Raw genomic sequence first — 16570 nt, 5'->3', positions numbered from 1 at the left:
CAAAAATAAAAATGCCGGACTGTTTCAATGGAGCATATTATTACAGACGTTGCATTTAAAACGTATGCATGTGGCACGACGAGAAAATGTAATAGCCGATGCATTGTCAGGAATGAGATGAAGAAATAATCAGCAAAAAACAATGGGCCGAAGACCATCCGTGTACAATGTATCATTCTGCAATTGTCTGGTTCTAAATTGCCCTTCGTGTTGGGTGGGGTTACTGGGTTATGGGGATAGGGTGGAGGTGTGGACTTGGGTAGGGTGCTCTTTCCAAGAGCCGGTGCAGACTCGATGTGCCGAATGGCCTCATTCTGCACTGTAAATTCTATGACAATCTATGATAAAAAAAAATTCTGGGCCTGTTTTACTGAACCCTACGTTGTACAAGATATTTACTTGGACAAGCAACTATTGAGCATAAGGAATGCAAATAGCAACACCAGAAAAGATAAATAATTATGATTGAGACCTGTTAGTAGATGAGATAAATTGCGGCAGTGAAGGATAAACAGGAGACAGTCCCCTGAAGGAAATAAACACATAGTTAGATACATGCAGTAATCGATGGAAATTAGCCAATTAAAGCGGACATCCAGACAGTGAGATTGTGCTGATAGAGAAAAGAAGGGACCTAGAATTCCATGAGGCAATCTGTGGTGCAGATGCTAAAAGATACAAAAAAAACATTCAACATGAAGTGACTTTTGAGGGTGCACATTTTAACTTAGCAAGTCGCAAATGGCTATAGGAATGAAATGTTCTGTCCCATTCGCACTTCAAAGGGATCGTACAATGAAAACAATTCCGAGACACAACTAAATAACGCCGGCTTGAGACCACATTTTGTAAATTGGATGCATATAGTTGTTAGTATTCATCGAAAACAGCTGCAACTATGGTTTATACGGTTTTTAAAGTGCCGACCGCCAGCTGCAAATAACAAGTTTATTTTGAAATTCATAGGTCATTGATTATGGAGCCTCGAATTGAAGGCGCACTACTTTCAGCTCCAGATGAAAAACACGGCCCTCTGTTTCCCATCGCTGATCCACCCCCGGATCACTACTTCTCCCATCTATACTTGCACCGACACACTCTACTAGTCGAATTGTTCCTCCTGATTTTTTTGCATATTTTTATATTGCTTCATGTGGTGTGACTGGCACTGGCTAGGCCAGTATTCAGTGTATATTTATAACTGCCCTTGAGAAGGTGACAGTGAGCCAATTTCTTCCTAGTTCTATCGAAGGGCTGGTACCAGCAATGATCGAACCGTGAATTCAAATGGCTTCTACGAATGCACTGTTCGGTGACCTCCTGAATGCCCCTGTAACCTGCTGGCCTGAAGCGTATCAGGTCCAGTGGCATCGATGTAAGAATCATTCCTTGTGCTCAATATATGCCGGTAACAATTTCCAAGCACCACTGGTCATGGCCAGGTGCCTTGAATTGGTCCCACAGCAGTTCATATGGGAATGCCAATTTGACATAAGCCAATATTGTCAGCAGATCTCCTTCCTCGAAGGGCATTTGTGGACCAATATACTTCGCACGCACTCTGACAGCATCAAGAGCTCGTCTGCTGTTCCCTGTTTTTTAATGAAAAGGAAATACTGAAACTGTTATTGTGGGATTTGAAGTGACTTTTTCAAAATGATCCATGCAGGTATCTTAATATCTGGGTCAGGAGTATAAATTAACCAATTCTATATGGACAGCCAAATGAACCGTACCAGAAAAGAGGAAGTGTGCTGCTGAGATATATTCTGACAGAAAGCGGCAAGTAACTAAACAGGGTGAGAAACATATCCAAGAACAAGCTGATATGAGTACAGGGCATCATCTATCCATCGATCAATCTATCTATCAATCAATCTATCTATCTATCGATCTTTCGAGCGATTATTCGATCTATCTTTCTGTCTATCTATCTATCCCTCGCTCTCTCTTTCGCACTCTCTATCTATCGATCTATCGATGGAAGACAATCTCAAGTTTTATTTTACCTTATAAAACGATGGACTGGAGCAAATTATAGATCATCAGAGTGGCTGGGCAACGAGACGTATCACGGAATCGAGGCGACTGGTTTAATTCTTCGTCGTATTCTCAAGATGGTGGTTATTTCTGTTGGGGAAGTAACTTTAAGTTAATCAAAGAAAACTGCAGGCTTTTTTAAAAATTGAGCATTATTAAATACACTCCCATGAGAGTTACTAAGTTTGAAGTCTGTTCAGAATCTTGTCGGCAATCTCGAAGTCATATAACCCCTCCCATTCCAACGACTTTACTGCTTTGACTAAATTGGTACTTATGCCAATGATGTATCGATTCCAGTTCTATACCGGTGGAAAAAAACCCAGAAATCATTGACCGGCCTGGATTTAAGAATCTGTATCCGCTGACTAAAGGGAACAGCTGTTTAATGAGCGCCACACGTCCTTCTCACCGGGCTGAGTTACATTTTTTCCAGTGAGCCATTGATCAGGTTCTCCTTCTGTTCTCGATAATAGTTCCCGAGAAATGAAGTCCTTGGGGATATTGATGCTGAGTCTGCAGGTTTCAATGGGTAAGCAGATCTCTATTTCTGGAAAGAGTGCATTATCGTACATTACAATCAGTCGCACAGAATGTATTAACATATTTTAAATTATGCCCCTTTGTTGATTATTTTCATTATGTCCAAAATGCACCTGGTGTTAGTGGTGATCATTTGCAAATTCTCCGTTCCGAATTGCCCAGTAGGATCTGGATAGGGAAATGTCTATCACAATTGAACGATGAATGATTCTTCAATATGAGGCTTTGACTTTCTTATTCTGTGCACTGATCATGAAAATATCTTCCGGTAATTCTCCCGCTGCGTTGGAATTAGATAGATATCTGGTATAATTGTATGGCATCCATTACTGAAAGAAACATAACTTCCGACGGACCTACATTCAGTTGCCTGAGCTGGTCGAAAGTTAACTAATTCTATTTAGTAATTACGCTATATTGCAAGTTTTGTACTATCTTTAGGACGAGGTTAATCATATATCACGTGGTTTTGATTTGGGCTCATGTTCTTTGATGGACAGAATGAATTAACATTTGAATCAAACATTTCAAAGAGCGTAATATATTGTTTTGTGACTGTGATTCAATAATTTGGATCCTTGATTCAATATTGCAAATCCCCAAGGGTAACAGAAGTAGTATCAGTGAAATTATTTCTTTGGTACCATTACAGCAGGTTTCTAATTTCAATTTTGCGGTTTGCATGGGATCCCATTTTTGAAATTTGTTTTTTTAATAATTTAGATTACCCAATTTTATTTCCAATTAAGGGGCAAAGCAGTGAGGCCAATCAACCTAACCTGCACATCTTTGGGGGTCAAACCCATGCAGACACGGGGAGAATGTGCAAACTCCACACGGACAGTGACCCGGGCGGGGATCGAACCCGGGTCCTCGGCATCAGTTTTGAAATATAATTTAACTTTCATTCATCTTTACTGTCACCAGCAGACAGGAAAATTGAAAAACATGACGAATTAGAACCGGGTGGGATGATAGACTAAGGAATAGATGTATCGCTCTTTTCTGTTTTAATCAGGAAAATTAAGCTTCAGATAATTCAGATAACGGTTGCGGGTGTTTCAGAGCTTCGTCGCCTGAAAATTACTGCGAGGTGCTTCTCACTGACTTTCACCAATCTGAGACCAGAATTTAGTGGCGACGGTTAAGCCAACAAAACGTGACAACAGCCGTAGACTAGTGCTTCAGAATTTCACCATGTGCCTAATGTACCTGAAGGGAAACATGTCATAAGCGTAATATCTTCGTAAATCTGCAATCTCTCTCGCAAGCACTAATGCAACACACCTTTACATTATTCTGGAACAAGACGCTGTAACATTCTCCCAACATGAAATATATATATACATATATATACATGTCTGAAATGACATTTAGAACATCCCCCTCCCAGTTTGGGCCAGATTTACGTCAACCGACTCTACTTATTTTTCCTTGTTTTTCTCGGACTGTCGGTGCCCGTTAACTGAGAGCCGGCTGTGAACCCGCCTTAAATCGAGTCCACTAAAACTGGTCTGCGCGTAGAGTAAACGGTGGTGGGGATGTCGGATTAATCCTGACGGTCTTCGTAACAGCTCACTTAATATGAAGTAAAATATGGAAAAGTAACAGACCGGGTAGGAGCTCAATCGTCACTTGAACTAATAGAACATAGAACATAGAACGATACAGCGCAGTACAGGCCCTTCGGCCCACGATGTTGCACCGAAACAAAAGCCATCTAACCTACACTATGCCATTATCATCCATATGCTTGTCCAATAAACTTTTTAATGCCCTCAATGTTGGCGAGTTCACTACTGTTGCAGGTAGGGCATTCCACGGCCTCACCACTCTTTGCGTAAAGAACCTACCTCTGACATCTGTCCTATATCTATTACCCCTCAGTTTGCTGATATTCTAGCGATGTCCCAGTATCGTGATAATATGCGTGGCTGCTACATTTTGGCCAGTTGTAAAATTTTGCGACTCATCTCCAATTTGTTCAAGTATTAATTAAATTAATGATAAATGACTGTCAGGCGCAATGTTGTGGGGAGGGGGGAGCGCATCGACATCAATGTTGCAATTTACTGGGAAAGGTACACGAATTTGGACATTGCAGTAGCGTAAAATAGCTGACATCAGGTCTGTGGTCTATGCATATCTGATTATAGAATACAATATTTGAGTGTCCAATTATTTATTTTCCAATTAAGGGGCAATTTACTGTCGCCAATCCACCTAACCTACACATCTTTGGGTTGTGGTGGTGAACCCCACGCAGACATGGGGAGAATGTGCAAACTCCACACGGACAGTGGCCCAGGGCCGGGATTCGAAACCGGGTCCTCAGCACCGCAGTCCCAGTACTATCCACCGCGCCACATAATACAATATTTGAGAAGACGCAACATAGGCTTCAAATTCAATGCGGTCAGACTCATTATATAGGACACGATGAACGTCATTCTTTCTCAATGGCAGCAGCATATCATTTACAAATTATGAAACGGGTTTTTTTTTTTTGCGCCCAACACGGGTAATCTAGGTGCAGTGGAGGTTAAGTTATAAGACCAAAAGACATAGGAGCAGAATTAGGCCACACGGGCCATCGTGTCTGCTCCGCCATTCAATCATGGCTGATATTTTTCTCATCACCATTATCCTGCCTTCTCCCCATAACCCCTGATCCCCTAATTAATCAAGAACCTATCTACCTCTGTCTTAAAGACACTCAGTGATTTGGTCTCCAGAGTGTTCTGCTGCAAAGAGTTTCACAGATCCCCATCCTCTGGCTGAAGAAATTCCTCCTCATCGCTGCAATAAAAGATCGTCCCTTTAGTCTGAGATGTGTCCTCTGGTTCAAGTTTTCCCAGAAGTGGAAACATCCTCTCCACCTGCACTCTATCCAGGACTCACAGTATCCTGTATGTTTCAATATGATCTCCCCTCATCGTTCTGAACTCCAACGAGTACGAAGCCAGAGTCCTCAAAGATTCCTCATACGACAAGCTGTTCATTCCAGGGATCATTCTTGTGAACCTGCTCTGAACCCTTTCCAAGTCCAGCACATCCTTTGTTAGTTACCGGCGTAAAACTGCTCAAAATACTCCAAATGGGGTCTGCCCAGCGCCTTATACAGCCTCAGTAGTACATCTCTGGTCTTGTATTTAGGCTAACATTGCATTTGCCTTCCTAATTGCCGACTGAACCTGCACGTTAATCTTAAGAGAACCATCAACAAGGACTCCCAAGCCTCTTTGTGCTTCTATTTCCTAAGCATTTCCCCATTTGGAAAATTGTCTGTGCCTAAATTCCTCCTTCCAAAGTGCATAACCTCACACTTATCCACATTGTATTTCATCTTCGATTTCATTGCCCACTCTCCTAGCCTGTCCAAATCTTCTGCAGCCCGCTTGCTTCCTCAATACTACCTGTCCCTCTACAGATCGTTGTATCATCTGCAAAATTAGCAACAGTGCCTTCAGTCCCTTTTTCAAGATCCTTAATGTATATTGTGAAAAGTTGTGGTCCTAGCACAGACTCCTGAGGCACACCACTAGTCACCAGCTGCCATATTGAAAAAGACCCCTTTATCACCACTCACTGCCTTTTGCCAGTCAGCCAATCCTCTAGCGATGCCAAGATCTTAGCTTATTTAATAATATCTTATGTGGCACCTTGTCAAAGGCCGTCTAGAAATCTAAATAAATCACGTCCACTGGTTCTCTTTTGTCTAACTTCCTTGTTTCCTCCTCAATGCACTCTAACAGATTTGTCAGACATGACCTCCCGTTCACAAAGCCATGCTGACTCAGTCCTATTTTATCATGCACTTCCAAATAGTCCGCGACCTCAACTTTACGAACAGACTCTAAAATCTTACCAATGACCAATGTCAGGCTAGCCAACATATAATTTCCCGTCTTCTGCCTTCCTCTCTTCTTAAACAGTGGTGTTACATGAGCCACTTTCCAGTCCTCTGGGACCGTTCCTGCCTCCAGTGATTCCTGAAAGATCATCACCAATTCCTCCACAATCTCCTCCACAATCTCTTTTTGAATCCTGGGGTGTAGTCCGTCCGGTCCAGGTGACCTATCCACCTTCAGACCTTTCAGTTTCCCCAGAACATTCTCCTTTGTGATGGCCACTGCAGTTACCTCTGTTTTAGCGACACGGATAAATGGTTGGTCCACAGTCACTGGTCAGTGAAATTGGAATGTAAATCGGGACGAATAGATTGATGTGTCCAATCAGTTACTGAGCAAAATGTGGGATGGGATGGATTCTCACTCTCCAGAAGCTAATATAGCAAATGTTGTCCCCTTGTTGAAGCAGGGAAGTAGAGACAACCCCGGTAACTATAGACCAGTGAGCCTTACTTCTGTTGTCGGAAAAACCTTGGAAAGGTTTATAAGAGATAGGATGTATAATCATCTGGAAAGGAATAATTTGATTAGAGATAGTCAACACGGTTTTGTGAAGGGTAGGTCGTGCCTCACAAACCTTATAGAGTTCTTTGAGAAGGTGACCAAATAGGTGGATGAGGGTAAAGCAGTTGATGTGGTGTATATGGATTTCAGTAAAGTGTTTGATAAGGTTCCCCCATGGTAGGCTACTGCAGAAAATACGGAGGCATTGGATTCAGGGTCATTTAGCAGTTTGGATCAGAAATTGGCTAGCTGGAAGAAGACAAAGGGTGGTGGTTGATGGGAAATGTTCAGACTGGAGTCCAGTTACTAGTGGTGTACCACAAGGATCTGTTTTGGGGCCACTGCTGTTTGTAATTTTTATAAATGACCTGGAGGAGGGGGTAGAAGGATGGGTGAGTAAATTTGCAGATGACATTAAAGTCGGTGGAGTTGTGGACAGTGCGGAAGGATGTTACAAGTTACAGAGGGACATAGATCAGCTGCAGCGCTGGGCTGAGAGGTGGCAAATGGAGTTTAATGCAGAAAAGTGTGAGGTGATTCATTTTGGAAGGAATAACAGGAAGACAGAGTACTGGGCTAACGGTAAGATTCTTGGCAGTGTGGATGAGGAGAGAGATCTCGGTGTCCATGTACATAGATCCCTGAAAGTTGACACCCAGGTTGAGAGGGTTGTTAAGAAGGCGTACGGTGTGTTAGCTTTTATTGGCAGAGGGATTGAGTTTCGGAGCCATGAGGTCATGTTGCAGCTGTACAAAACTCTGGTGCGGCCGCATTTGGAGTACTGCGTGCAATTCTGGTTGCCGCATTACAGAAAGGATGTGGAAGCATTGGAAAGGGTGCAGAGGAGATTTACCAGAATGTTGCCTGGTATGGAGGGAAGATCTTATGAGGAAAGGCTGAGGGACTTGAGGCTGTTTTCGTTCGAGAGAAGCAGGTTAAGAGGTGACTTAATTGAGGCATACAAAATGATCAGAGGATTGGATAGGGTAGACCATGAGAGCCTTTTTCCTCGGATGGTGATGTCTGGCACGAGAGGACATAGCTTTAAATTGAGGGGAGATAGATATAGGACAGATGTCAGAGGTAGGTTCTTTACTCAGAGAGTAGTAAGGGCGTGGAATGCCCTGCCTGCAACATTAGTGGACTCGCCAACACTAAGGGCATTCAAATGGTCATTGGATAGACATATGGATGATAATGGAATAGTGTAGCTTTAGAGTGGTTTCACAGGTCGGCGCAACATCGCGGGACGAAGGGCCTGTTCTGCGCTGTAATGTTCTATGTTCCAATATCTAAATATGTCCACCTCTTCCTTCAAGATGCTGTTGAAAACCTTCATCTTTGACTAAATATATCTTGTTACACAGCTCTGTCACACTTTTTGTCATTATGCTCATGAGAATGAACTTTAAATAATTTGCTTCACTAAAGCAATGTTGTCTTTTTGCTGATCATGTTTTCCATTCCTCGAACCCACCAACATTTATTACCAAAACATGCATCCGGGTCACAATGTCGGCATGGGAGAGGTGGAAAGTAGAATATTTACATTATCACAACGGTAGACCGAGCAAATGAAAGAAACAACAATCCTTTCAACCGGGTCTCACCGAGGGCAGCTTCGTGGTAGAATTTTTGTACCCGTCAGTCAGACAGCAGACCCTTCACTTGGCTCTCAGTGAGGCAGTTCTACTATTGGAGCAGCGCAACGCTCAGCGAGATCATCCATTCTCAGGTCTCACGGTGGGTTTCCAGGATAGTGTACTATTACGACATGTTCATTAGTAGACATATCTGAACACAGTACAATCGCTAAGTGACAGCAATAATATATGTATTTCTTAAAGGGCGCAAAGTCGGCTCGGCTTTGATTAATAAGAAAATCGAAAGCGATATTAAACTTCCACTTGATTCACTAACACCCCTCACACCTGACCGTGGAAGTGAACATTTTCCCCAACTGCATCGGAAAATCTATGGAGAATTTGAAAATAATTCCACAAACCGCAAATCCACAATTGACTTATTCTTCATGCTCCTCCCGAGTAAATCCAGCCTGGGTTATTGTGCACAACACCGGTGATGTAATGACGGGATTTACATTATTGTCTTTTAACTGACGCAGCGGGCAATGAAGTAAGCTAGATGGGAACAATCTAAATCATGAGCCCAATTTATGAGGGTAATTTTGAAGTTACGGATTTTAATTTGAGAAACACACGGTCGATATACTATTAGAAAGTCCAGACAGATATAACCTTTGGAACATTATCATATTTTCTTTAGAAAGCTTTAATTGGAATTTTAATTGTATAATTGGATTATGTAAAAACAAAGTCAGAGTGTACTGGCCAACATGCACAAAAGTGCTAAGATTGATATCCAGGTGGTATTGGCTCAGATAATTCCCAAGTACGGTTACTGAAACTAAAATTGTGGCTATTCCTCTGAGTTGATTCAATGCACTGAGTGGGGATCTTCAGGTAACCTCTTGGATTCACCATTATTTATTCCGCTCCTGAAATTACATGGGCTTTCAGCCCTCAGGATGCAATTCAATTTACTGGCGAGGCCCCAAAGCATACGCTTCTTAGTGAAATGTTTTCGTTATTTATTCCATGCCTCGCAGTTTCATAACTATTATGATGCAAAGTTATCAGATATGCGGTAGAGGGAGGCGAGGAGAAATTGGATTTCATTTTATAAGATCTGACCTAGACATCATCAGCTTAATGGCCTTCTTCAAGAAGAGAACCATATTTCAACCGTTCTATCCTATCTTTGGAATAAAATATTGATGCAGGGTTTGAATTAATTGCATAAAAATAAACGAAGGCTTTTATGAAATGAAGAGTTCTTTTTTAATGATTTATTTCCACTGTCCAAACTCTTTATGTTTTTGCAATTGATAACATCCACTTTTTGTATTTTAGCCGCAAAATTTGGAACATCTTTGCAACCGTCCGTTCAACATACTACAGTTGAAGCAGTGAATGAGAAAGGTAAACAATTTCTTAATTGAGAACGAAATAACTGCAAAATATTAAATATCGCAATAAAACGGTCCTTTGCATTCGTTTAAAAAAAGATCCATAGAAGATACAGACCATGCATCTTGCTCTCTTACAGATAAAATGTTGATTTTCTGTGGTTCTACTCTGAGACTGCAAGACAGCCATCCATTTTTTCACATGCTGGCCCTAATGTAGCTTAACATTAAATATACAATCATGTGTTTTTTGACAATATTTAGGATCATGGTTCTTTTCTTAGCCTCTTGAAAAGTATTCTTCCGTTGTATTTTTGTAGGTGCTGGTTGCAGGTTCTCCAGTTCCATGGCTGTCTGGGGAACATATTTAGAGATGCATTTCTGGAGCAGCTTGTCGTGCCCACAATGATCATGGATATTTAATGCACTGTACACTATGCATGACCAAGGATTATAGAATCATGGACTACCTACAGTGCGTGGAAGAAGGCCTTTCGGCCTGTCGAGTTGCATTGACCCTCAGGAAGAGCAGGTCACCCAAAGGCACTACACCCCCCTCGATCCCGGTAACCCCACCTAAGATTTGGAGAATCTAAGGGGAAATTTAGCATGTCCAATCCACCGAACCTGCACACCTTTTGACGTGGTCTTAGCAGGGGTGAACGATGATGCGAGTAAATCGGGAGCACTGATCAGTGCTGTGAAATACAGCTTCGCTCCGAGACCGGCATCACGGTAGCATAGTGGTTAGCACAGTTGCTTCACATCTCCAGCGTCCCAGGTTAGATTCCCGGTTTGGGTCACTGTCTGCGTGGAGTCTGCACATCCTCCCCGTGTCTGCGTGGGTTTCTTCCGGGTGCTCCGGTTTCCTCCCACAGTCCAAAGATGTGCAGGTTAGGTGGATTGGCCATTCTAAATTGCCCTTAGTGTCTAAAAAGGTTAGGTGGGGTTACTGGGTTACGGGGATAAAGGGCGATAGGGTGGAGGCGTGGGGCTTAAGTAAGGTGATCCTTCCAAGGGCCGGCGCAGACTCGGCTGAATGGCCTCCTTCTGCAGTGTAAATTCTATGATTCTATGTAAATTAGGAGAAGGGGTACGTCATTCAGTGCTTCGAGCATCGATTGACCATGCAAGATTTCTCCTTACTTTCCAAAGGTTAGGCGGGGCAGGGAGGTGGGGCGGGGGAGTGGGCCTGGGTGACGTTCTCTTTCAGAGGGTCGGTGCCAACTTGATGGGCCCGATGGTCTCCAGCTGCGCGGCATGCATTCTGTGAGTCTAACATTCTATAACCCTTGGCCATGTACAGTGTGTAGTGCAATAAGTATCCATGTTCATTGTGGGAATGACAAGTTGCTCTCGAGATGCACCTCCAAAGATTCCCCAGAGAGTCATAGAACTGTAATTCCCATGTGTTTGCCCAGATACTCAACTTGTCGAAATCATCCTGTAGCCTCATTGCATCACCTTCTGAATTTGGAATTTAGACCAGTTTTGTGTCATCAGCAAATATGGAAATGTTACCTTTGGTTCACTATCCAGGTCACTTGTATATATCGAGGCAGTGGCGTAGTGGTATTGTTGCTGAACTATCAATCCAAAGATCCAGGCAAATGCTCTGGCGAGCCAGGTGCAAACCCCACCACAGCAGATGGTGAAATTTGAATTCAATAAAAATCTGGAATTGAAAGTCTAATGATTACCATGAAACGATTGTCGTAAAAAAAACATCTGGTTCATTAATGCCCTTTAGGGAAGGAAATCTGCCATCCTTACCTGGTCTGGCCTACATGTTACTCCAGATCGTAACTGTCCCTCATTCAGGTGTGGACAATAAATGCTGGTACAGCCTGCGACACCCATGTCCCATGAACAAAACAAAAACATGGAGAACAACTGGGGTCAAACCCTGATCGCTGCGTAGTCAGTGGTCACTGCCTGCCACTCAGAAGAAGGTTTGTTTGTCCCCGCTCGTTGTTTCCTGTCTGTCAGCCAATTCTCGATCCATGACAATTCATGAGTCCCTGTACCATGAGGTTCACATTTGTCCAGTAACCTCTTATGAGGAACGTTATCGAAATATTTTACAAACACGCCACGTCCACTAATTCCCCCTTATCTATTCCACTGGACACAACCTAAAAAACTCCATGTCGATTTCGTGAGCAATATTTGACTTTCATGGACCCATGCTGGCATTGTCCAATCCCGTTAATGCTTTCCAAATGTCCTTTTTATTGTATTTTCAGTGATAGATTCTAGCATCTTTCCCATTACTCATGTTAGGGTAACCTGGCTGTAATTCCCCCTTTTTTTCTCCCATCCTATTAAACAGTGGGGTTTCATTCACCACCCTAAAGTCTGTAGCAACTGCTCCAGAACCTATGGCATTGTGGAAGTTGCCCACGAATGCAACCAATAATTCCAGGGCCTCTCCCTTTAATACTCTGGGATGTAGATTATTGAGCCCTGATGAATTGGCAGCCTTTAATCACATTAATTTCCCAAGTACTATTTCCTTACACATGCTTATTTCCTTCAATTCTGCCCTTTTACAAGATTCTCAGTTCCCAAACATTTATGGGAGGTTATTTGTGCCCTCCTTTTTGAAGATGGAAACAAATAATGTGTTCAATTCTTCTGTTATTTCTTTGATACACGTGTGACTCTAAGGGAGTCAACTTTGTCAGCTTTTTACTCATCTTCCTGTCCTCAAATATTTACAAAATCCTTTATGGTCAGTCTCATGCTCTATTTTACCCCTCTTCATCAAATTTTTTGTCCTATTTTATTTTGCTGAATTCTAAAATGTTCCCTATGCTCTGGCTTGCTGCCTTTGTGCTAATTTTATGTCTCTTTGTATTTTATATTATCCCGAATTTATTTTGTGAGCCATGGTTGAGTCACCTTTCCTTTTTTATTTTTAAGCAAGGCAGGAAGGACCAATTGTAATTGTTGCACTTGTTTTTTAAATATGAAACATTGCCTAATCACCACCAACCCCTTTCAGACGTTCCCTCGATCTATCTTCGCCTCATACCCTCATAGTTCCGGTTATTTAGATTCAGGACTCCAGTTGCGGATTCAATTACGTCACTCTCCAAATCAATAAAGACTTCTGACACTCCAAACCCTTTGGGAGGCCTATAGTCAACATTTCCTGCGGCTTCGCCGTTCTTATCTCCACCCATAGTTATTCCATATCATGATTTGCTGGGAAAATATCCTTCCTCACTATTGCATTGATTTCCTCCTTTCCTAAAAATGATATGCAATCTCCTTTCCCTTTTCATCTGTCCCTCCTAAATAATGAATACCCCTGCTTGTTCTGCTCCCATCCTTGGCAACCCTGCAGCCATGTGCCTTAAATTACAACTATATCACAACGGGGTATCTCTATTTACTCTGTTAATTCATCAGCATTATTACAAATGCTTCCGATAGCACAAGATCCCGACCAACTCCCAGCAACCCCCGATCCCCCAATCCAGTTTGTTCCAAGATGCAGCCCGCCCTATAAGTACCGTTCCATCCTCCCCAGAACTGCGTTCAATGTCTCAGGAATTTGAATCCCTCTCTCCTATGTCAGTTATCCAGCCACCTATTTATCTCGTACATCTTGAATTTTCACTCTCAAAAGCACGTGTCACTGCTAGCAATCCTGAGATTGCTTCTTTTGATGTCCTACTATTAATTTGCATCCTAACGCCCTGTATTCTCCTTTCTTTTATACCTGTTTCATGAGTACCGATATGTATCACCACAACTGGCTGTTTATGCTGCTCCTCAGAATGCCCTGCAGCTGTTCTAACAAATCATGACCATGGCTCCAAGGAGACAACATACCATCCTTGAGTCTATTTTGCAACCGCATAAGCACCCATGTAATCACAGAATTTCGTATAGCTGATTCACTGGATGTCATACTTGTTTCATTGTGTGTGAACACCTCTTCACATGGGCAACTGGTACAGTTCCATTCTCCCACCTTCTCCACGTAACCATCAACATTCTTCCTTTTCAACAACAGTCTGATTCCCTTTTGAATTAATTGAATAATAATAATAGCTTATTGTCACACGTAGGCTTCAATGAAGTTACTGTGAAAAGCCCCTAGTCGCCACATTCCAGCGCATGTCCGGGGTGGCCGGTACGGGAATTGAACATGTGCTGCTTGTTCCGCATTACAAGCCACCTATTTAGCACAGTGTGCTAAACCGGCCCCTAATAAACCTGTTTCCAGCACATTCACAGGCAATGCATTCCATGCCCAAATGACACGGTGCGGGAAAACGTTTCTCCTGATATCATCACAGCTTATTTTTCAAACAAAATATTTTTGTTGGTTTTCTCATTTTATGTCACACATTTTGGTTTATACGTTAAATTACCGAGCGTAATACAAAGCAAAATCAAGCAAAGGAAAGGAAAAGTAAAATTACAAAGGTGAAAAACCAAACAGAGAAAAAGACAAACAAACAACGATCATTAAATATATTGACATGTACTTGTCTCCGCTCCCTCCGAGGTTGTGGTCCCCCTTTGGCCAATCTCTCTCAACAATGCTCCGCAGTGTGGCCCAGACGTGTATTAAACAGCGTAATTTTGCTGTTCATTCTGGTTTTCCACATGCCCTCGGGCCCGTCTCCTACGGCTTTATCTGTTGCCCCTCACATTCTTTGTTGTGGGCCTTCATCTCCATTCCTCCCCCACTCTCCTTCCGTTCCCTTTCTTTTGCTTTATGTTCCGTGGCTTGTCTGTGCCCCCCCCCCCCCCCCATTGCTCTACTGGTTGCTGGCTACGTACAGGTCTTGAAACAAGTCAGTGAACCGCTTCCACGTCCTCTGTAAGCGCTCTTCCGAACCCCGGATGGAAAATTTTATCTTCTCCAGTTGGAGGAATTCCGTCAGATCGGCAGCCTTTCTGAAGCTTTGCGTGGTGTTGCCAATCGCCAGCCGATCAGTATTCTTCGGTGGGCGATTAGGGAGGTAAAGGTTAGGGCATTGGCCCCTTCCCATAAAGAGACCCCATAGACCACCACTTTTGGGCATGACTCCACCCTCACTCCCACGACCTTGGATATTGCCTGGAAGAAGTGTGTCGAGTATCAGACAAGTATGGGGCAGGAGCAGAACGTGGTATTTTCGCATTTGTCCTCCACCTTTGAAAAAACCTGCTCATTCGATTTATGGTTTGTTGCGATCTGTGCAACACCTTTCGCTGCATTAGGCAAAGCCCTATTATGTCAAGTGGATTTCGCCCTTTGCAATGCTTCAATCTAGAGACTCCCCCCCCCCCCCCCCACACTTGTATCCCTTGTTCTTCCTCCCATGTCTCCCTTGTTTCATCCAAGGGGTTGCATACCTCCTCCAACAATCGCTGATGCAGGTCCCCACAGTTTCCATTGCCTACACGTCCCACATTTCCACAACTAGCGAGTGTCCTGGTACCAGGGGGTACATCGTTGTTTCCCTGTAGAGGACGTTTTTTACCTGCATGTGTCTCAGTTAATTTCCTTTTGGTAGTCGGAACCTATCTGTGAGTTCCTCCAGGGTTTCTAGTCTGTTGTCTCTGCACATGTCTCTGACCGTCAGTGTCTCCTCATCCTGTCTTCACCTTTTGACTGCAGTGTACATTTCTGAGGGAGTAAACCTGTGGTTATACATGGAAGCCAGCGTGGACATTTCGGTTAGGTTGAAGGGCTGTCTCCTCTCATACCACGTTTGGAGCGTGGCAACCACTACTGGGCTTCTTGACTACTTGGTCAGAGGGGATTGCCGTGCAGTTGTGACTAGGGCTCGGAGAACTGCCCCTATTCAGGAACTCCCCTCCATCCTCATCCATTCCGCTCCTGGTTCCTTCACCCATCCCCTCACTATTTCTTCTGTGGCCGCCCAGTGGTAATATTGTAGGGTCAGGTCTCCCATGCTTCTTCTTCTCACAGGACACTTTTTGGATCCTTCGGTTCTTCCTCCACTCCGCACCCCTGCCTCCCCAAAATAAAATCATTAGTTTGTATACTGTGTTAAAGATGATCTTGGGGATACAATCTGGAAGGGTCTGAACAGGAAGTGGAACTGACACAGTACGTTCATTTTTATCGTCTGCACTATCCCTGCCAGCGAGAGTGGGAGTATGTCCCACATTTGCAGCTCCCTTTTGACATCCTCTGCCAAACTCATCATGTTCCATTTGTGGATTCATGTCCAGTCGTGGGATATTTGGATCCTCAGGTAGCGGGATTTGCTTTGGGCTTTTTTCTGAATGGGAGTCCCTCCAGCTCTGTCCCTCCACGTTGCTGATTCACTGGGAAATGTTCACTTTTTCTCAGGTTAAGTTTTTAGTCCAAGAAGGCTCCAAACTCCTTTTGGAGCGTAATGATCTCTTCCGTGCTACCTTGACAGTTCGAGATGTAGCGGAGAATGTCAGTCACATACATTGAAACTCTATACGTTCTGTCTCCCTCCTCTGGATATCTCCCCTGCTTTCGCCATTCTGAGGGTGATCACTAGAGGATCGATTGCCAGAGCAAACAGCAGCAGGGATAGCGGGCATCCCTACTTTGTGCCTCTGTGCAGCTGGAAAT

The 16570-nt window shown here is 43.3% G+C and overlaps 1 protein-coding gene across 1 annotated transcript in view; it reads left to right on the top strand.

The window, feature by feature from the left end:
- LOC140389449 (scavenger receptor cysteine-rich domain-containing protein DMBT1-like) overlaps positions 1-16570 on the top strand; it is a 133936-nt gene that overhangs the window by 54244 nt on the left and 63122 nt on the right. Inside the window, exons 3-4 of the mRNA XM_072473585.1 lie at positions 8846-9043; positions 9932-10000. Coding sequence (XP_072329686.1) covers positions 8846-9043; positions 9932-10000 — 267 coding nt within the window. The remainder of the gene's footprint in view (positions 1-8845; positions 9044-9931; positions 10001-16570) is intronic.

The sequence above is a fragment of the Scyliorhinus torazame genome, chromosome 14 (assembly GCF_047496885.1).
Source record: "Scyliorhinus torazame isolate Kashiwa2021f chromosome 14, sScyTor2.1, whole genome shotgun sequence".
Classification (NCBI taxonomy): Eukaryota; Metazoa; Chordata; class Chondrichthyes; order Carcharhiniformes; family Scyliorhinidae; genus Scyliorhinus; species Scyliorhinus torazame.
Note: the sequence above shows the minus strand (reverse complement) of the source record. Positions and strands in the feature narration are given on the sequence as shown.